Here is a 22996-nt window from a genome sequence, read left to right as displayed (position 1 = left end):
TTAATTAACATTATAAAAATATAAAAAGTTATTTTTTGTATGAATAATATAATTATATATGCATATGGGCTATTATTGTAAAATATGCAAATTGGCCCTAAAAATGCAAATGTAATTAACTGAAAATATTTAAAATCTCATATTGGTATAAATGATAATTTTAGATGATTAAATCATCATAAAAATAATTGTATGGTAATTATTGGATATTTATATAATAAAAATGCAGAAATAAATTGATTTAAAGTCTTTAAAAATTATGAAAAATTATGAAAAATACTTGTGTATGCTTGTAAATCAAATGATGATGCATATGCGCTATTTTGAAGGTATATATATATATATATATATATATATATATATATAGAGAGAGAGAGAGAGAGAGAGAGAGAGAGAGAGAGAGAGAGAGAGATATGAGGGCAAAATTGGGTATTAACAGCTGCCCCTCTTTACCCGGGAATGATGAAAGAGTTGTCGGGTAAAGAAAATGATAACCAATTTTATTTGAAGTGAGTGAGGAATGATGTATTTTGGACCCTGATTTCTGAGCTGCCTACATATCCATGATTTTACAGGAAATCATGCTATGTGTAGTTCTGGATCCAACGGTGGAATAAACCAATGAAGTTATTGTAAGAACATACAAGATATTCTAGGTAAGACGATATCGGGATTGTAAACGGATATATCTGGGAATGGTTATCAGATGAAAATGGGTAACAGACGGTGGTTGGTTACGTTTGAAATAATCGCTGGACATGAACGTTGAATGGAAATCGGAGCGAAGATTGCTCCAGTTAAGAGAACGGCTACTTCTTGGATCACGTGCAAACTCAAAATACGATGCATATAAATACATATAGATTATTGCATAAATTTAAGCATAATGTAAATTCCCTCTGGACTATGAAGATCGTCTTTGGACTGTGAGGATGGTGTCCTTAGACCGTGATATCCCGGGCCATGAATTGTGAGATAGGGGATTCGCAGACCATGAAATGATGTTCTCGGGCTATGAAGATAGTGCCTCCGAACTATGATGCCTTTGAATAATGATGTGCAATATTGAGAAATCCTCGGGCCATGGCATGGTGTCTTCCGGCTATGAGGATGATGCCTTCGGACTATGACGCCTTCGGAAAATTTGGCTATGCTTCAGCCCATGAGATGCAAAGACATGATGCTTGAGATGAAACAAGACAGAGCTTAGTCTTGTGTAGAACCGGGGGCAGAGCTTAGCCCCGATAGAAGAGAATAATGCAAGGTTTTGAACAGCACAACATTTGTGGTTATGTAAGGAGAGACAATGCTTAGTCTTGTGCAAGATTGGAGACAATGCTTAGTCTTGTGCAAGGTTGGATACAATGCTTAGTCTCATGCGGGATTGGAGATAATTCTTAGTCTCGTGCATTGGGAAGGCAGAGCTTAGTCTTATGTAATTAAAGAGGTAGGGCTTAGCCTCGTACAAGATGAGAGACAATGCTTAATCTCATGCAAGATTGGAGACAATGCTTAGTCTCGTGCATTGGGAAGGCAGAGCTTAGCTTTATGCAATTGAGGAGGCATGGCTTAGCGTCATGCAAAATGGAAACAATGCTTAGTGTCGTGCAAGAGAAAAGGCAGAGCTTAGCCTTATGCAATTAAGGAGGCAGGGCTTAGCCTCATGCAAGATGGGAGACAATGCTTAGTCTCATGCAATAGGAAAGCCAGAGCTTAGCCTTGTGCAATTGAGGAGGCAGGGCTTGGCCTCATGCAAGATGGGAGACAATGCTTAGTCTCATGCAATAGGAAAGGCAGAGCTTAGCCTTGTGCAATTAAGGAGGCAGAGCTTACCCTCATGCAAAATGGAGACAATGCTTAGTCTCGTGCAATAGGAAAGGCAGAGCTTAGCCTTGTACAATTGAGGAGGCAGGGCTTAGCCTCATGCAAGATGGAGACAATGCTTAGTCTCGTGCAATAGGAAAGGTAGAGCTTAGCCTTATGCAATTAAGGAGGTAGGGCTTAGCCTCATGCAAGATGGTAGACAATGCTTAGTCTCATGCAATAGGAAATGCAGAGCTTAGCCTTGTGCAATTGAGGAGGCAGAGCTTAGCCTCATCCAAAATGGAAACAATGCTTAGTCTCATGCAATAGAAAAGGCAGAGCTTAGCCTTATGCAATTGAGGAGGCAAGGCTTAGCCTTATACAAGATGGGAGACAATGCTTAGTCTCATGCAATAGGAAAGGCAGAGCTTAGCCTTGTGCAATTAAGGAGGCAGAGCTTAGCCTCATACAAAATGGAGACAATGCTTAGTCTCATGCAATGAATAGATAATAAGTGATAGCAGAGTATTTCTTAGCTGGAGATATGTTTGCGTTCGGTAGCTTTGTTGTTATGAAGATAGTGATTCTAAGGTGCACATGTACTCACGGCTATTCCTTGTTCCTGTATCCAAAGGAAAATTGTGAGTTTTACGGGGAGGTCGGTTTGTGCCTCCGCCTGCTTGCTTTGCTTTGCTATGCCCCAGTTTCTGATTGTGGGGAAAATGAGAATTTTATTGAATTGTGACTGAACCCACAGGGCTGCCTACGTATCCCCTATTAAACGAGAATCAGGTCAAGTGTAGTTCAATTATATCAGATGAAGAAATGCGAACATTCTAAACATAATATCTTTTGACTGTGTCTGAATTGATAGGCTTTGGCCAAACCTCTCCATCCATTTCTGCGAGTATGAGTGCTCCTCCTGTTAGTACTCGGTGAACCATGTAGGGCCCTTGCCAATTGGGCGAAAATTTCCCTTTGGCTTCATCTTGATACGGGAAGATCCGCTTCAGTACCAGCCGCCCCGGTGCGAACTGTCTAGGCTTGACCATTTTGTTGAAAGCCCTGGACATCCTATTCTGATAGAGTTAAGCATGACACACTGCATTCATTCTTTTCTCGTCAATGGGAGCTAATTGTTCATAGCGGCTTATTATCCATTCTGCATCATTAAGTTCAGTTTCTTGTATAATTTTTAAATAAGGAATTTCAACCTCGGCAGGAATGACAACTTCGGTACCGTAGACCAACAAATAGGTAGTTGCCCTAGTTGATGTGCGGACTGTGGTCCGGTACCTCAATAAGGCAAATGGTAACCTCTCGTGCCATTGCTTGTAGTTGTCTACCATCTTCCTCAGTATTTTCTTGATATTCTTGTTTGCGGCCTCTACGACTCCATTCATTTGAGGCCTGTATGCTGTGGAATTCTTGTGCTTGATTTTGACAGTCTCACACATGGCTTTCATTAGGTGACTGTTGAGATTGGTGGCGTTGTCGGTGATGATGGACTCTGGAATCCCGAATCGGCAAACAATACGATCTCTGACAAAATCTGCGATGACTTTCTTGGTTATAGCTTTGTAGGATGCAACTTCGACCCATTTTGTGAAGTAGTCTATGGCCACTAAAATGAACATGTGCCTGTTTGAAGCGTCGGGCTCAATTGGTCCAATGATGTCCATTCCCCAAGCGGCAAAAGGCCAAGGTGCACTCGTTGCATTGAGTTCATTTGGCGGCACCCGTATCATATCTGCATGTATTTGGCATTTGATAACATTTCTGGACATACCTGATGCAGGCTGTTTCCATAGTCATCCAAAAATAACCTGCCCTCAGTATCTTCTTGGCTAAAATGAAACCATTCATGTGTGGTCTGCAAGTTTGAGAGTGTATCTCTTCGAGCACTTTGGAAGCTTCTTTGGCGTCAACACACCGTAATAATCCTAAGTCCGGTGTCCTTTTGTACATAATTCTTCCACTTTAGAAGAAATGGTTGGACAATCTTCGAAGCGCGCATTCTTTAGTATGATTTGCATGATCCGGGTACTCTCCTTTTGCCAAGTACTTTTTGATATCATGGAGCCATGGATTCCTGTCTGCTTCTTCTTCAACATGGGCGCAATAAGCTGACTGATTATGAATCCTTAGCGGAATGGGGTCGATGAAATTCTTGTCCGGATGCTGTATCATGGAGGACAAAGTGGCCAATGCGTCTGCGAACTCATTCTAGATTCTCGGGACATGTCTAAACTCTATCTTCGTGAACCTCATCATCATCTCTTGCACATGATATAGATATGGTAATATCTTGGTATTCTTTGTAGCACATTCTCCCTGCACCTGGTGTACCAGAAGATCTGAATCACCAATTACTAGTAATTCCTGGATATTCATGTCAACGGCCAAATTAAGCCCCAATATGCAAGCCTCATATTCTTCTATATTATTAGTGCACGGAAATCTGAGTTTCACGGATACCGGATAATGTTGACCTATTTCTGACACCAAAACGGCTCCAATACCAACTCATTTGAAATTTGCGGCTCCATCAAAAAACATTCTCCACCCGTCGTAGGCTTCAGCGATATCTTCTCCCACGAATGATACTTCTTCATCAGAAAAATACATTTTTAGTGGTTCGTATTCTCCTCCTACAGAATTTTCCGCAAGATGATCCGCTAATGCTTGTCCCTTAACTGCCTTCTAAGTCACATAGACGATGTCGAATTCACTCAACAATATCTACCATTTTGCCAACTTCTTTGTAGGCATGGGTTTCTATAAGATGTACTTCAGAGGATCTATCCTCGATATGACATATGTGGTATAGGCACAAAAGTAGTGCCTCAATTTTTGGGCTATCCAGGTCAAAGCACAGCAGGTGCGTTCCAGCAAAGAATATCGTACTTCGTAGGGTGTGAACTTCTTACTCATATAGTATATGGCCTGTTCTTTCCTTCCCGTCTCGTCGTGTTGTCCCAAGACACAACCGAAAGCCCCATCTAATATGGAGAGATAGAGTAGCAGTGGTTTACCATGTTCTGGCGGGACCTTGACTGGCGGTGTGGACAAATATTCTTTGATTCTGTCAAAAACATTCTGGCAGTCTTTAGTCCAATTGGTTGCGACATCCTTCTTTAACATTTTGAAAATCGGCTCACAGATCACGGTTGATTGTGCTATGAAACGGCTGATGTAATTAAGGCGTCCCTAGAAGATCATCACGTCTTTCTTGTTCTTTGGAGGTGGCAAATCCTGGATAGCCTTGACCTTTGATGGGTCTAGCTCAATTCCTCGGCGGCCGACGATGAATCCTAATAATTTTCTTGCGGGGACCCCGAAGGCATATTTTGCGAGATTTAATTTCAAATTGTACCTCCGAAGCCGATCAAAGAATTTCCTCAAGTCTGCTATGTAATCTGTACTTTTCTTGGATTTGATGATGACGTCATCCACATATACCTCTATCTCCTTGTGTATCATGTCATGGAAAATAGTTGTCATGGCCCTCATATAAGTGGCCCCGGCATTCTTCAAACCAAACAACATCATTTTATAGCAGTACACCCCTATGGTCTGATAAAAGCTGTCTTTTCGGCATCCTCTTCATCTATCTAGATCTGATGATATCCCGCGAATCAATCCACAAAGGATTGGAGTTCATGCTTAGCACAGTTGTCGATCAGTATGTATATGTTGGGTAACGGAAAATCATCTTTGGGACTTGCTTATTTAGGTACCGATAATCGACGCATACTCTGACTTTCCCATCCTCCTTCGGAACTGGTACGATGTTAGCCAACCAAGTTGGATATTCAACCACTTTGAGAACCTTAGCTTTGATCTGCTTGGTGACTTCTTCTTTGATTTTCAAACTTATAAATGGCTTGAACTTTTTGAGCTTTTGCTTTACCGGCGGACACATTGGGTTGGTAGGTAGTTTATGAGCCACTATGGACGTGCTCAAACTGGTCATATCATCATAGGACCATGCAAAGATATCCTCATATTCCTTAAGGAAACGAGTGTATTCTTCTTTCTCTGATGGTGACAGGTGAATGCTTACACGTGTTTCTTTGACTGTTTTGGAGTCTCCTAGATTAACTGTTTCAGTACCATTCAAATTGGACTTAGGCTTTTTTCAAAGTTTTTCACTTCTCTGACAATTTTCTCGGGTATTATATCCTCTTCTAGATCCTCTGAATCGTTATTCTTATGTTGCGTTGTCTCATTACATGTCATAGTCGTAAGTTCATCGAGATAGGTAATAATAATTTTGTAGAGAAAAAATGTAAAGAATAATAATAAATACTAAAAACAACAATGTATTTAGATAAATCTTGAAAACGTCAAACAGGTACGGCTCGATGACCCGAGCAATTATTTCAAAAAAAAAACATGCTTAAAACAAAAGACTGAAAATGTCTTAAATGCTCATAAAAATTGCTTTTAAAATAAATGATGCTAATTGCCAGGCTACCCAAGAACTCGATGGGCCCTTGATGGTGCAACAGTCTAGTTCTTGAGAACAACTCCCTTCTCCACGGTCTGAATAATGAGGCCTTCCTCCTCCTCCTCCTCAACTATCGCACTGTAATCCATGTCTTCATCATCCAGAAACAGATTCCTTATACTGGCTAGAACTTCATCTTCTTTGGACTCCAACATCATGTCAACTTGATAAAATGACTGGCTCAAATGTGGTATTGGTTTCTCTAGAGGGTAATAAGGACCACGCCATGGTGGCGACCAATTCTGATACTCGTACCAGGTGTATTCATACTCAAGCCCAAAAGTTGTGCCGTGATGCTTTAGCTGTATTGGTTTGGTGATCCCCTGGAGATTCTTACCAAGACCTTTGCCAGGCTCATACCCTGTCCATGCCAATATGCCTTCTATCTTACTGCTCCACCATTTGTCCTTTTCAATTGCGTTGATGTGCTCGATGCGATTGTATGTTTCTCCACCTAACTTCCTTATATTCTCGATGACCTGAACAATTTGACTAGTGTAAATGGGACTACTTCCGTCCCCATGGATGATCAATTCCTGATAGTTCCACTCAAACTTCACGACCTGATGTAGAGTAGAAGTTATGGCCCAAGCGGCATGTATCCAAGGTCGTCCCAACAATAGGTTGTAGGTAGTAGATATGTGAAACACTTGAAACTCAACATCAAACCATGTTGGGCCCATCTGTAGGCTGAGGTTGGTTTTCCCAATTGTGGCCCTTTGAGACCCATCAAATGCTTTCACATTCATTCTTCCTGCTCGTATCTCATGCAGGCCTTTACCCAATCTTTTCAGAGTAGTTAGTGGACATATGTTAAGACTCGAACCCCCATCTATCAGGACTTTGCAATGAACTTACCCTCAAACTGTACCGTGATATGCAGTGCCCTGTTGTGACTTAGTCCTTCTGGTGGTAGCTCGCATTTATGAAAAGTGATCTTGTGGCTTTCCAACACTTGTCCTGTCATATTGGCCATCTCTCCACTGGTAATGTTGTTGGGTACATAAGCCTCATTCAACACTTTCATCAACGCATTCCTGTGTGCCTCAGAATTCTTTAGTAGTGATAGAATGGATATCTGAGCAGGGGTTTTGTTCAAATGATCAACCACAAAATACTCCCTTGCTTGCACCTTTCTCCAAAGATCATCCGGGCCGGTCTCAATGATGGGCTGCCTGGAAGCGGCTTTTTTACTTGTTCCCCCCAAATGCTCTGGCGTGTAAACCCTACCAGTTCTGGTCATACCTTGTGCTGCACCAGTTTCTTCCATTTTCCCATTTCCTTTCCTTTTTGCTTCCGCAACATAATCCCATGGTACAACATTAGACTTATAAGACGGTGTAGGTGTTACCATCACGGTGAAGGGTGTTGTTACTTCAACCTCAAATGGAGTTGGTGCAGCTACCTCAACTTCAATTGGTGCTTGAGTTTGTACCATGATAGGTGTGAGAGTGACTAGAGATGTTTCAGGATTATCCCCTTCTCGAATGAATCCAATTGACCCTCTGAATCCCATTCTTCATCGATCTTTATCATGTTTACCCCTCCACCGCTGTGATTCGGGAGAGGATTGTTACGGACATTGGGTGCAACCTCCTTTGCCTGTATGACTTTGGTGTCAATTAATGTCTGAATCTTATCCTTTAAAGTACGACAATCATCAATAGTATGACCTTTCATGCCTGAGTGATAGGCACATGTCTTATTTGGATTGACCCATTGAGAGGAATTTTTCACGGCGGCAGCGGGAATGGGAGTGATATAACCGGAAACCTTCAGCCTCTCGTACAATTGGTCTATAGGTTCAGCAATTGGGGTGTATTGTCTGGGTGGTCTGTGGTCAAAATTTGGTCTAGGTTTTTGGTAGTTTAGGTGGGCTGGTGGTGAGTGGTAGTATGCGGGTTGGGTGTTATATGTATGGTAAGTGGTGGTAAGTTGTTGGTGTCTGGGAGGTAAAGGCTGATATGTGGGTGGAGGTATTTGGTATGTGAGAGGAGACTTCGGACCTTGGGCTACCATCACTGTAACTACTTCTTTCTTCTTGGAGATACCTCATGACTGCAGGGCCTTATTTGTGGCTTGGAGTGTATCAAAATTTGTCACCATTCCGCTTTTGATCCCTTCTTCTATCCTCTCTCCCAACTTGATGATATCAGAAAATTTATGGTTTTCAATAACCATCAATCTTTCGTAGTATTGCGGATCCTGAGCTCTGACGAAGAACTTATTCATCTGTTCTTCTTCCAGTACTGGCCTTACTTTTGCAGCTTCAGACCTCCACCGAGTAGCATAATCGCGAAAAGTTTCCGTTGGCTTCTTCTTGAGATTTTGAATGTAGAAAATGTCTGGTGCATTTTCTGTGTTAAACCTGAACCGATCCATGAAATTTGATGTCATGCTTACCTAATTAACCCATTTATTTGGGTTTTGACTAATGTACCAAGACAGGGCGTCTCCAGTGAGGCTTCTCATGAACAGCTTCATGCAGATTCTTTCATCCCTGCCAACTCCTACAAACTTGTCACAATATGTTCTCAAGTGCACCTTCAGATCACTAGTTCCGTCGAACATTCGAACTTAGGAGGTTTGTAACCCTCTGGCAGTTCTACATATGGCTGAATACACAAATCTTCATAATTCAAACTCTCAACACCTTTGGCCCCATCGATATTTTGAACCATGTCGGTAAGTTTCTTGAGTTCCTTTGCCATGTTCTTGATGAGAAGGTCCTTCTCAGTGGATTCGGGTATGTATAGGGTCTGTTATGGGGTGTGGGGTAAGGTTTCCACATATATAGGATTACTTTGGTGGACCCCGGGAATCTGGGCATAATGGTGGTCATTGGTTGAGTTTTGCGGGTCAGGAGTAGGCTGTGGTGCATTCTGAGGAGTGTGATATGTGGTAGTTTATGGGTACTGAGTCGGATGATGATGATGTTGTGGAGGAGTTGGTGCTGGTGGAGGATTAGGATTTTGGGGAGGCGTGGCGTATTGATGAGGTGCGGGAGGATTTTGCGGGTGCTGGTTTTGTGTGTTTTAAGGAGGTGTTGAGTTTTAGGCATTTTGTTGGTTGATGTCGGGAACATTCAGGGTAAGGGAAAGGTTTGCCAAGTTACGGACCTGCTTAAGTTCCCCTTGTAACTCCAGTATCTTTTGCTCTAATCGCAAAACCAAGTCGTTCTGTGCCAGAGTACTCCGACCATCCGAAGTCTCAATATTCTCTGCATGTGTAGCGTTGTCTTTCCTGATACCGCTCAGATCATCCATCTTAGCCTTTCCTTTGTTCTTAGGATCACTTGGAGGAGAAGGAAGTGGTGGAGGACCTTTAGATTTGGTATGATATGCCGATGATGCCAGTATGCACAAACCAACCTTAGGAGATAGGAATAAACAAAGAAAAGAAGAAAACCAAAAGGTAAACAAGTCAGTAAATAGTATTAAAAGGATATTTAAACACGTATTGCGGAATTCACGTCTTAATTTGGGACCTCATCGTGCCCGAGATAGGCCTAGCGACATATAGCTTTGAAGAAAACTCAATGCTGATAACTGCATCATTTCATTAATATGATAAATAGACCAAATCTCTACTAAAACGACAATAATTATAAAGAGTCACTAGTGGCATTTGTCTTACTACAATCAAATTCTACAACGAATCTAGAAAACATCACCCCTAATCTACTTGGTCCCAGAGGGACCTTCTCCAAGCTTGGCCTTCTTAGCCCCGTCAATCAGATTCCCTGGGTCGTGCATGTCCAATAGCAGATACGCCCTTGCTAGATGTCCTCCTTCATTGCCCTTTGCGTTCTAACAATCCGAGACCCTTTTCCTCATTTTTCCCTCAAGTTCCATCAAATTTCTGCTCCAAATACTCCAAACTTTTTGTTGATTTAGTAGCGATTCCTCTCCATTTATTGATTGCTTCCATGTCCACTTTATACTGTTCCAAATGCCTGGACTCAGATTCAAAGACCCTTTTGCGCAACCTTCTGTATTTGACTTGTGCTTCAGCAGCGTCGTCTATGACCCTATTGCTCAAATCAACCCTGGCTTGACCTCTCCTACTATGTCATCGACCAACCATGATGGGTAGAAGTACACATGGCCGGCATGATACCTGTCTGGCTCGATGGTATCTTTCTCCACAATAATCTTTTGATGCCACATGTGTTGTGCCTCGAAATTGAATGGAATGACATTCCCTTGGAAATCTGCTTTGTAATGATCCATTTTGGAAACTCGTGGTATAACCTGTTTTCTCCCAGCTTACCTCATGACTCTGATAGGAGCATAAGGATAGTTTCCCCTTAATCCGATTAGCACTAGATGAGGAACATATCTCGACCTGATGATGTATTCACTGCTAGGGAACCACTCGAACATCCAATGTATCTTGTCATCAGTCAAATTGCTAAAGAAATGTACCCAGCTCACAACGTTTCCCGGTTGTGCAAACCTGTCTGGGATAAAAGTCATTCTCTTCAGATGGTGATAAGCTATGTGGTCATTCCATGGTCGTCGCGAAAATTCTTGACGGTATTATCCTCTCTGAAGGTGTTCCAACAACCATATTTACAGCAATAGATTACAACCCTCGAAATGCCTATATCCCTTTTTGCAATGGTCTAAGGCTCGATACATCTCAGCCACGATCATTGGGAAATAGTGTAAGTCTGCCCCTCAATTCCTTCCATTAGGGTCTTAGTGACCATAGCTAGGCGAGTGTGGATCCTTTCTCCTTGTATCGGGAATATCAGCATCCCCAGAAAACAGACAATGAATACAAAAACCCGACGGTGGGTCCAACCCAAAGAAGTGATGGAAAATTCATCATGGTAAAGGTGATATGAATTGCTGTGACCATAACGCTCGTAAAGGAAGTCGAATGGTATGTAATATTTCTTCAGACATACTAACTCATCATTTTTCCTTAAACCCATCATTTTTAGGAAACCTCGAGAAGTACGATTTTCCGGTACCAACAAGCCAGGGCTCCCATGGGAGCCTAGCGAAGCCTCCTATTTCCTCTAGAAGAGGAGTCATTTCAATATCACCAAAACGGAAGACGACCCTCTTCTCATCCCAGAACATGGTGGCAACCTCAATTAACACATTGTTCGGCTGAATATCTAACAAATAAGGTAAATTCCTGAGAACTCTTTTCACATGGTTTTTGTCGCTCGGCGAGAGATTTTTCTACCAATCTAGCAACAAAGGTGGGATACTTCGAACCATGCCGAACCTGGGGACTTCGTGCCTCATTTTTGCAAAACAAATAAAGTTAGCCCTTTCCCCTCCGGATTTGACTATTTACACATTAATGATTAGCATATCGGCATGTTTTCTCCAAATAATGCACATATCATGATCGTACCCATTGGGATTTAAGGAAATCCCGTTGGGCTTTGGACAAGGCTTGCCTTAAAGAGTTATTACGCGGACAGCGTTCTAACCCATACTAGGTTTAGACATGATGCATGCAGAGTTAATATAAGAGTGGGGTTTTCTAGAAAAGTCTAGACCGGTACCCTCAAGTAGACAACTTGAGAGGGGAAGGCACGAAACCGTCGATTGCACCGCTGATCGACTAGTTTTACCGCAAATAAGCCTTTCAAATTTAAAGGGTGATTTAGGAAGAGCGCGGACACTCATTAAGTGCCGCTATGGTATTAGTTACGCACGAGTGGAATATGATGTGGAGCATGCTTTATGCAAAGATAAAACAACACGTTGTCAAGTATTTTGCGTGATGAAGACGGTAAATGCAGTATTAAATGAAATGTAAAGACATAAAAAGAAAGAAAAATAAGGAAGAAGTTTGTTAACACAATATGAAAGAATTTTAATAAAGTAAACAAAAGGGGTAGGGGTAGGGAGAGAGACATGATGTAGCAAATTTAAAAATGATTCGGAGCACGTGAACATGACTAGGAAATAAAGAAAAACGCACATTGTAACCAAATTAAGCAAAGATTTGCATACAAATTTAAAATAGAGGGAAATAGGGAAAATGGTGTGCATGTAGCCATAAAAAGGGAAAATGGAAGCGGGATGTTCATGTAACGATAAAGAACAAGGAAACACATTCATCAAAGAAGACTAATTCATATAGACCAAGTTCGTTATGGTAAGAGCCTAAAAATATCCCCAGAAGAGTCGCCATGCTGTCGTGCCCCTTTTCTCGAGAAATCGGGCTTCGACATCGTGACAACTCTTTTAAAGGAAGGGTACTAAAAGAGAGAGTCGCCATCTAACGGATTAAGGTACGTTAGGGCACCTATTTTGCAAATAACACTGGATTAACCAGTTCGCGTCACCAAAGATTGGGTAAGGGCTCAAATTACCTTGAGGAGAAGGTCTTAGGCACTCCTAGAGGTCCACAACGGTGGGTCCCGGCCGGACTCGAATTATATGAATAAGTCTAAGAGAAGGGAAGCAATTCGGGCAAATAAAATGATTGACTTTAAACAAAGGTGGGCGGGGGGTCCTAAGTTTTTTTAGCCTAAAGGATCACCCCGTGCAACATAAATAATACTTCATAACTCCCTCAAGATGGGGGGTTACTCATATTATTCAACGGGCACATACTATCATCTCCTGCTACCCGATTACTATCTTTAAGTTGTTTACCTAAAGCACACTAGTCAATTCTAAGTCATACTCTATGCGTGCACTACACGTCCCATGCCTATGGTCCAGGAGGCATTTGGACCTCTATTTCAGGGTGGTTCTAGACTTTAACTTAGGTTGCTCAAAGAGGAAAATACTAGGCGACAAGCAAAATATTTAGGACTTTCACATATAAGCAAATAAGGGCTCAAGTTAGCCTCCGCATTTAGACAATAAATGCACGCCAAACTGATTAACATTGACAGATTTTAATGAGTTAAGGTTGCAGAATCCTATAGGCAGGATCTCTATGTGATACCAAATTAATGAGCAGACAGCTACACGGAAAAGCCATTTCCTAAATACGATTTCCAGAAACCTACATAATTTGCCTACTGATTTTAAGCATAAGGGGATTAAACCTATAGGCATGATGTCTAGGTGTTCTACTCAATAATAAATAATGGTAATCACGTAAGGATATTCAGAATTATTTATTTAGTCCTATAGGCATATTTTCTAGTGATAATAATGACACAGTGTCGAAAATTCCTAATAAACGAGCACGATGATAATTAAAATGATTCAGACATATATGCATGCTTTCTACAATTTAATCCGATTTTAGATCCTATAGACATGATCTCTACAATTTGTGAATATGGCAGCATGTAAACACATATTGAATCATACAATTCCCTATAGGCGTGATTTCTAATAAGCAGAAATAGAACACAATTAAACCAAGTATTGAAACCATAGGCAGAATTGCTAACATATAATGACCGAACATAATAGGATACCTATAGGCATGATTTATAACACACGATAACTAAACACATAATATTGAACCTATAGGCAGGATTTCTACCCCATTTATTGCAAATATAAGATAAAAATCCCTTTCCCAATTTCACTAATACCCCAAATATTATTACAATAATTATTACAGACCCATAATGAATAGCATGAATTACATAGGAGAATAACTATCGGGAGCCTACATCAGGCCCAAAATATACCTGGACAGGCCTGGCCTTTATTCTCACAAATCACAACAGTCTCCAAGTTATACACTTATAAACATACAACAGCCATGAATTGAATGATTCACCCAGTGAGCACACGATAGAGTTGAGCATAAAGAACCAAGGCCCTAGTGAGTCAGAGTTCTCAAGGGTTTCAAGAACCCAAGGCAGTGCTTACAATAGGATGGTTAACAAGAATAGTTCAGAGGAGGGATTAGGGACCAAATCCTAGTGTGTCAGAGTTCACAAGGGTCTCTAATGAACCCTGAGCAATGCTCACACTAGGGATACCAAAGGACATAACTTGGGCAACATTGGCTAAGAATAAGATTTAAAAGAGCTTAGGTGACAGAGAAAGAAAGACCAAAATTGAGAAGACAGGAATTGAGGATTTAAATAGACATGACCAAATTGAGTCAACAAGCAGACACTTAAATAGAACTTAAAAAAAAGAACTAGTTTAATGAAACTGATAAACAGGTTTCAAACTCAGCACAGTAGTAGTCACATGCTAAAAGTTGGCAAAGAACATGTTTGCAAGTTTGGCAAAGTCATAGGTGTAGAATGAGTTAAAGCATGCAGAATCATGTTAAGTACATAACCTGGTGTTATTATCAAGAAAACCAGAACAACATCATAGAAGGGGGAGGGCATCATGCTTACAATCATAAGTCAAGACACGCACACTCAGTAAAATCATGTTAAGTAGCAGGTAACTTTGTTATAATGATCTAACCAAAGATGATCCAATTTGTATCAAATGATAAAGCAACAATTCGAACATGATGACATTTATTCCAAATTACAAACAAACACTAGAGGGGGTGTGGGATCGAGTGATCATGTTAACACAATAGCAAAGAGGCATATTATAACTAGTAATAAGAGTCACATATGTGAGGCATTCACTGCAGGAATTCAGGGTAAGGGGATAAACATGTTCATATGCATTCAAGGATTGATACACTAACTGGATAGACCTTAAATAAGTTCAAATAGCTTCAGCACAGGTAACATTAGGAGCAATTAAGTGTTAAAGGGACTAAGACATACAGATTTGATAGAGTTATACTTAAACACCCTTCCAAAGCATATTGAATAACAAATTCAGTAGTAATCACATATACAAATCAGGGACATGTAAGAATGAAAATGCAGAAGTTAGGTGACTCACCAGTTAAGCGAGCAAAATGCACAAAGTATGGAATTCCATAGTATATAACAAGATTTCAGAGCTGACTGACCTTGGCTTCCAGCCGGCCAAAGTTAGAGTATAGAATGCAAAATCAGAATAACCTTAGGTCTAGTAAGTCTATTGTGAGTTGAGAATGTAGTCGAAGGTCCCTTTAAAAGGGAATGGGGGAAGAGTATATATAGTGATAGAAAACAACACATAAACATGGAAACAAATCAGTCATAAGCAAGAAAATATTTCAAAATCAGTTATAGGTAATTTAGGGCACAAATCAAAGGATTCAGCAAATCATGGAAACACGCAAGATTATTCAGAATATTTAAGGTAAATACACAGATATACCAAAACACAAATCGTTCAGACTTATTAAGGCAGACTTTAAAGGACACACAAATAATATCGAAACAAAAATTATTCATAATATTTAAGCAAATATTAAAAGAAACACAAATAATACCAAAACAAAAATTATTCAGAATATTTAAACAAATATTAAAGTAACAATCAGGGAAAACATAAGGAAAGAAAGTAATCGAACACAAAAAGAAAAGATTCACCAAAATCGGTAAGCAAATGAGAAAGTTTCAAACCCTAGTTTTAGGAAAAATGTGAAATCAGTGAAAAATAAAGTAAAAATCGCACAAAATAAGATGAATAGAAGCGGAATAACATTAAAAATCAGAAAATCGGACCTATTTTGGTCCGATTGAAAGGGTTTGAAAACCCTAATTTGGGGTAGGTAAGAATCATCAATAGATATGAAGAATATTCGTTACTCACAAAGAATCAATGATGAACATAGACGGAATAGCCACATAAATTAGAGGTGTGAACCGATTTGGTTCGGTTTTGGCAAGATTTGCTTGCAAGCAACTAAGTAAGATCATAGACGAGTGGCCAGTGGCGATGAGAGGTAAATAAGTTAAGGGAATCCATGGTGGATTCCGTTTTGGGGCCAGATTTGGGGGGGGGGGGGAGGGGGGTTTGATAGGAACGGCGGCTAGGGTTCATGAGAGACGAGGGAATTCTAGGGCGGCGAGGTGGTATTAATTAGGGTTAGGGGTTTAGGTTGGTTTAAAGGGGAGGGTGTAATGTGGACTGTTGATCTTAGAGATTAACGGTCACGATTTAAAGGGGTCCTGGGTCGGGTGCTTAAATGGGTATGAGGATTGGGCTAATGGGTCTTGGGCCAAGGGTATTGGGCTGGTGTAAGGGTGTTGGGTTAAATCCGAAAATAGGGGATTTTAGGGCTAGATTTTAAATACCCACTATTTAACAAATAAATAATTTATAAAATAATTAATAAATAACAAAAATATCATTTATGCATGAAAATGATTAAAAATAATTACTTAATATTATAAAAATATAAAAAGTCATTTTCTGTATGAATAATGTAATTATATATGCATATGGGCTATTATTGCAAAATATGCAATTTGGCCCTAAAAAATGCAAATGTAATTATGATAAATGCACTAAAAATATTTAAAACCCCATATTGGTATAAATGATAAGTTTAGATAATTAAATCATCATAAAAATAATTTGTAGGGTAATTATTGGATATTTATATAATAAAATACATAATTATTGGATATTTATATAATAAAAATGCAGAAATAAATTAATTTAAAGTCTTTAAAAATTATAAAAAATTATGAAAAATACTTGTGTATGCTTGTAAATCAAACAATGATGCATATGCGCTATTTGGAAGGTATATATATATTTGGAAAATATGAGCTAAAAATTGGGTATCAACACTACTCGCAGTCAAGGAGCCAAATTATGATGATGTATCCAATTCCTAGCATTAACAAAGCCTATTCTCTACTTATTGATCAATAGAGTCAAAGGAATTTGGTTAATTTTATTCAAACTACCCAAACTACTGAAGGCATAGAAGGAGTTGTATTCTATAGTAATAAGAATCCAACAAATGCAGGTGAAAATTTCAAGTATAGAAAGAATCAGGTTCAGTGTGAATACTATCATTACAAGGGGCACACAAAAAAGAATTGCTACAAATTGCAGGGCTATCCATCAAATTTCAAAGGAAAGAAAAAAGGGCAGAACTTTAGAGTATATGCAAACAGTGTGAGTAGTCCAATGTTTCCAAATGCTTCAGAACCACGCTATCAACAAGGTTCTTATGGAACTCAATCAGGGATACAACAAGTTCAACATTCTTATATGCCTCAGTTTGTTCAGACCACTCCTAACAATAGTCTTGCTGCTCCTTTCTTCACCAAAGAGCACTATCAACAAATTCTTCAGATGCTGGCCAAAGGGAATGGAGAGGGTCCAGAACCATCCACCAAGTTAGCTGCTGCAGGTACTCTAATTACTCTGATGTCCAATTATCTTAAGCATAACTGGATCATAAACACAGGAGCCTAAAATCATATGACTTCTCAACTTGATGCTCTTACCTCATGTCAGTCCATTCCTAGTTCAGAGAAGTGCAAAGTTCAATTACCTAATGGGAATGTAGTATTTGTATCACATAAAGGGACCTCATCAGTACTTAGAAATAACAATATTTCTAATGTGTTGTACATTCCAGACTTTAAATACAACCTGCTCTCAGTGTCTCAACTCACCAAAGAACTTCAATGCATGGTTGCATTCTTCCCTAACTTCTGCATTTTCCAGGATCTCTACAGTGGTCAGGTGAAGGGGATTGGTAAGGAAGAGCATGATTTGTACATACTTCAAGGAGGATCATCCCATGATTCTACAGCAACACCAGATAATAAGTGTGCTCATACAACCAGCTTACCTGATTCTGCAGTAGTATGGCATAGAAGATTAGGACATGCTCCTATTGATGTAATAAGGAAGTTAGATGCTCTTAGTACCTTAAAGACAGGAACTCAGTACTGTCCTGTATGTCCAGTTGCTAAACAAACTAAACTGCATTTTCCTCTAAGTACTTCAGTATCTCAATCTGCATTTGACTTAGTGCATTGTGATATCTGGGGGCCATATAGAGTTCCTTCTCATAGTGGTAAGAGGTATTTTGTTACAATAGTTGATGATTATACCAGATACACTTGGATATTTTTTTTATCAATTTCAAGTCAGAAGTTATAGTTGTACTAAGAGATTTTCTAACTCAAATAAAGAACATGTTTTTAGCTTCCATAAAAGTCTTAAGGACTGATAATGGTAGTGAGTTCTTTAGTAATGAGTTTAAACAGTTGCTTTCCAGTCTTGGTATATTTCATCAGAGTTCATGTGTCTACATCCCTCAACAAAATGGAGTTGTGGAGAGAAAACACACAACAATCTTAGACATGGTTAGGTCTCTCAAGTTTCAGGGTGTTGTTCCTCTAAGGTTTTAGGGTGAATGTGTTACTACTGCAGTCTACCTCATCAACAGGCTGCCCTCTATAACACTTTGGTACAAATCCCCATTTGAGTTGCTTTACTTGCATCCTCCTTCGCTGCAACACTTAAAGGTATTTGGTTGTTTGTGTTATGCAGCATGCCCCAGGATTGTTGACAAGTTCTCACCAAGAGCTGTTTCTGTTGTCTTCCTGGGCTATTCTTCATCTTAAAAGGGTTATGTTCTGTATGACTTGAATTCTAAGTCTTTATTTGTTAATAGAAATGTTGTTTTTTCAGGAAGACATTCTTCCTTTCAAGTATGTGTTATCTTCTGGTAGCACTATTTTTTCTATACTGGATATGCTCTCACCATCTAGTGCAGATTCCAAGATCTCTGTAGATTCATCTCCTGGAGTTGATATTCCTTCACATGAGGCTAGTGCTACATCTGAGGGGGAGTCTTCTCATTCTGACTCTCCTGTGGCTACTCCTCACTATACTATAAATTCTGAAGGTAACTTCACAGATAATGCAGCACATGGTGACACTCATGCTGAGACTCAGTTTGATGCTGCATCACATAGTGCAATGGCTAACACACCTGGTGTTGTACCTGATCAGGTCCGAAAATCTTTCAGGCCTAGCAAACCTCCCATATGGATGCAAGATTATGTGGTGCAGTCCAAAGATGCTAAGTGTTCTTATCCCATTTCAACTTATGTAGGTTATTCTCACATTACTCCTTCATACAATAGGGTCTTGGCAGCTCATTCAGCATGTTCTGAACCTTAGTCTTTTAGTGAGGCAGTCACTGATCCTCAATGGGTAGAGGCTATGAAGTTGGAGATTGCAGTCCTAGAGGAAAACAAAACCTGGAGCATAGTTGATCTACCTCCTGGCAAAACTCCTATAGGTTGCAGGTGGATATTCGAAATTAAGTACAAGGCCGACTAGTTGCCAAAGGCTATAGTCAAAAGGAAGAGCTGGACTACAGTGAAACCTTTTCTCTTGTTGCTAAAATGGTAACAGTTAGGTCCATGTAGCTCTTGCTGCATCTCAGCACTGGATAATATACCAGATGAATGTTCATAATGCATTCCTAAATGGTGAATTGGTTGAAGAGGTGTACATGCATATTCCACAGGGGTTTGCAAACCAGGGGGGAGACTAAAAAGGTTTGCAAACTTCACAAGTCCTTATATGGTCTTAAACGAGCACCAAGACATTAGAATGTGAAATTAACAAAGGTACTTCTGCAGATGGGGTTTAAAGAGAGTCACTATGACTATTCATTGTTCATTAGAGGAGTTAATGGTGATATAGTTATCATCCTTGTGTATGTGGATGACCTGCCGATCACAGGGAACAATGATAAGTTACTGTGTGTCACCAGAGTAGAGTTGTAGAAGAAGTTCAAGATGAAGGACTTAGGAGAATTGAAATTCTTCCTGGGAATTGAATTTGCCAGATCAAAGGAAGGGATCCTTATGTGTCAAAAAAAGCATGCACTTAAGTTAATATCTGAAGCAGGTTTAGGTGGAGCAAAGCCTTCTGGTACACCATTGGAATTGAATCAAAAACTCACATCTATAGAGTATGACAAGTGCATTCAGAACTGCAAACAAGAAGGTGATCAGGAGCTCAAAATTTCTAGCTGTTATTAGAGACTTGTTGGGAGGCTGTTGTATCTCACCATGACCAGACCAGACATTGCCTTTGCAGTGTAGGTTTTGAGTCAGTATATGCATTGTCCGAAGGTCTCACATGGAAACTGCTCTTAGAGTAGTCAGATACATCAACAAGCACCAGGCCCGGGGTTACTTATGCCTGCAGAAAGTACAAACAAGCTGATTGCTTGCTGTGATTCTGATTGGGGATCATGTATAGAGTCAATGAGATCAGTAATTGGGTACTTGGTCAAATTTGGAAATGCACTGGTGTCTTGGCAGTCAAAGAAACAAATGACTGTATCTAGAAGTTCAGTTGAGGTTGAGTTGAGAAGTATGGCTTCATGTGCAGCATAAGTCACTTGGATGGTAGGGTTGTTCAAGGAACTTGGAGTCAAGATTCAACATGACAGCAAGGCTTCTATACAAATAGCAACCAATCCTATCTTCCATGAAAGAACTAAATATATTAACATCGATTGTCATTTTGTTAGGGAGAAAATATGTGAAGGGCTGCTGAAGACAGTGTATGTACATACTAAAGACCAGCTAGCAAATTTACTGACAAAGAGCTTGGGGAAGTTTCAATATGATCAATTACTAAACCAGTTAGGAGTGAAGAATTTGTATCAACCATCAGCTTGAGGGGGAGTGCTGACTAAAGTTAGTGAACAAGCTGATAAATTAATTGTAGTTAACTATGTAACTGTAGTTGAAGGTTAGTTAGTTAGTATAGTATTATAAGTTAGTTATAATGTACAATATAAATACACTGTACTCATCCTTCTCCTCCTTCGTTTTTCTTCTTCTTCTTCTTCTTCTTCTTCTTCTTCTTCTTCTTCTTCTTCTTCTTCTTCTTCTTCTTCTTCTTCTTCAGAATAACCAAATTCTGTTTCTCTTGAGTGCTTCCTTCATTTACATGTCTTCTTCCTCAAGCTCAATCCTCAGATCCATGGCACCTAACAGTACTCAAGACTCAAATTTACGATCTATAATTAATAGTTAAGGAGTATTTACTATTTCACTACAATCTTTCGTGGTGACATATTAGTTATCCAATAATATGATATAGGTCATCCTCTAGATCAATAAATACTCGAATCACCATTCCATTAAATAAACAGAAAAATACACATCATAACAAAATACTCACTCTTACATTCATCTACTTCAACGGTGGCTGTACACTTAATTATTTTTTCCAACTCAATAAATAAATAAATATATATCTTTGTAAATATATGTTACTGTAAATACAAGATTTGTAAATTTTTTGTCATTTCCACGTATGTTATTTAGTAGTCCATATAATAAACGCAAATTTAAATAATATAAAGAGACAAAAACATAGAGTCTCCAAAGCAAAGTGAGATTGACGATGAATTGAAATTTTATTTTATTCCTTAAACAGACAAAAAATAAGTAAAATATAATTGTTATGAATACGAAATATCATAAATTTTCACCGACAACGGATACTATTTGAATTATTGGTGAACACAAACACTTATAACAGAATAAAAAAGGGAAACTCTAGAGAAGATTTTTTTATTTATATTTTACGTCTAAATTATCAGAAAATTACAGCTTAAATATTAGTAGTATAATTTTGTTTGTGTAAAATTAACACTTCTATAGCCGTGTTAATTTGAAGTTTATATACGTCAAATGAACGTTTTAAAAATAATGAAGAAAAACCAAAGACTATTATCGTTTTTCTTTTAAGAAAACTTTTTGAGTTCTTTTCCAAACACCAAGTTTGCTTTTTCAAATTAAACATGATTAATTCCTTTTACTCCTTTAGTGTTTGAAATTTTTTAGATAAACAGACCAGACCGTAAATAACGGCGAAAAAGTTATCTTAAAGCATTTTCCTTTGCTAAATCATGTTTAAATTGTTAAAGAGTATTTTTTTTACCCAATTAGTAAATTAAGTAGTGACTAAATTCAACTAGCTTTTCTTATATATTATTTTTATCACAAAAAACAGAAATATATTAATACCCAAGTCAAAATAATATTCAAAATAAAAATTTAAAACTAAAATAAATGTTCAAATTCATGAGATATTAGTTAGAGAGCTAAAGTGCCAAATTAACGCGCAGTGGGATAATAGTGTGATAAATTAGGATATCCATCACTTAGCTAATCCTTTTAGTATAAAATTTATTTTGAAGTTTGTTAATACTTATAATCAATCAAGGAATAAATACAACCCCAAAATTTATCTCAAGATTAGTGTTCTTATCCCGCCTATCAAATTATATCCTAATTTGATCTAGTGACTAGTCGTCGGGTACAATGGTAAGATATTCCAGGATATCTCATGGGATATCTCATGAGGGGTGTCAATGGATATTCGAAAACCGATTAAACCGACCGAACCGTAACGCACCTAACCGATTTTTAGGTCTCTTTTTAAGAAACCGTAGGTTTTTATATAAATCTATAACCGCACCGATAATTAGAGTATGTTTTTTATTTTATAAAAATAAATCGAAAAAATACCGAACCATACCGAATAAATTTTAGATGTGAAAATATATTTATCTAGTAGGTTTAAAAATAATAATGTATTAAAATTTTCCTTGGGCCTTGGAATTATGAAAACTATTACAAGCCAACAAGTAATTAGACTCAAAAAACTAATTCCTAAAACCTATTATGCTACATCTACTTAAACTAAATTATTTCAAGTATCTTTATTAGCAAGATACAAAGTATTCTAGCGATAATGAGTAGCAAATTACAATGTATTGAATATGTTTCCTTTTATATAATTTAAATTTATCTTTTTAAATATTTAATCTTCTATAGACTTTATTCTCGAGTCTCGGCTTGGT

General features: G+C 38.7%; 1 protein-coding gene across 1 annotated transcript; it reads left to right on the top strand.

The window, feature by feature from the left end:
• The first annotated feature begins 16845 nt into the window (after positions 1 to 16845).
• Positions 16846 to 20510, top strand: LOC142167379 (uncharacterized). Its single transcript, XM_075227544.1, has 10 exons — positions 16846 to 16870; positions 17099 to 17488; positions 17720 to 18170; positions 18523 to 18559; positions 18643 to 18720; positions 18784 to 19206; positions 19520 to 19632; positions 19790 to 19867; positions 19955 to 20115; positions 20374 to 20510. The coding sequence occupies exons 1-10, from the start codon at positions 16846 to 16848 to the stop codon at positions 20508 to 20510; spliced, it is 1893 nt and encodes a 630-aa protein (XP_075083645.1).
• Positions 20511 to 22996: the final 2486 nt, after the last annotated feature.

This window comes from Nicotiana tabacum, chromosome 12 (assembly GCF_000715075.1).
Source record: "Nicotiana tabacum cultivar K326 chromosome 12, ASM71507v2, whole genome shotgun sequence".
In the NCBI taxonomy this organism is placed as follows: Eukaryota; Viridiplantae; Streptophyta; class Magnoliopsida; order Solanales; family Solanaceae; genus Nicotiana; species Nicotiana tabacum.
This window is presented reverse-complemented; position numbering and strand designations above follow the sequence as displayed.

What these genes read in the sequence shown, in the direction of transcription:
- LOC142167379 (XM_075227544.1), top strand. Translation starts at nt 16,846, where the DNA reads ATGATGCATATGCGCTATTTGGAAG. An exon ending in CCTTCTCATAGTGGTAAGAG is followed by an intron (nt 18,171 to 18,522) that starts GTATTTTGTTAC and finishes TTACTACTGCAG; the next exon opens with TCTACCTCATCAACAGGCTG. An exon ending in CTATTCTTCATCTTAAAAGG is followed by an intron (nt 18,721 to 18,783) that starts GTTATGTTCTGT and finishes TTGTTTTTTCAG; the next exon opens with GAAGACATTCTTCCTTTCAA.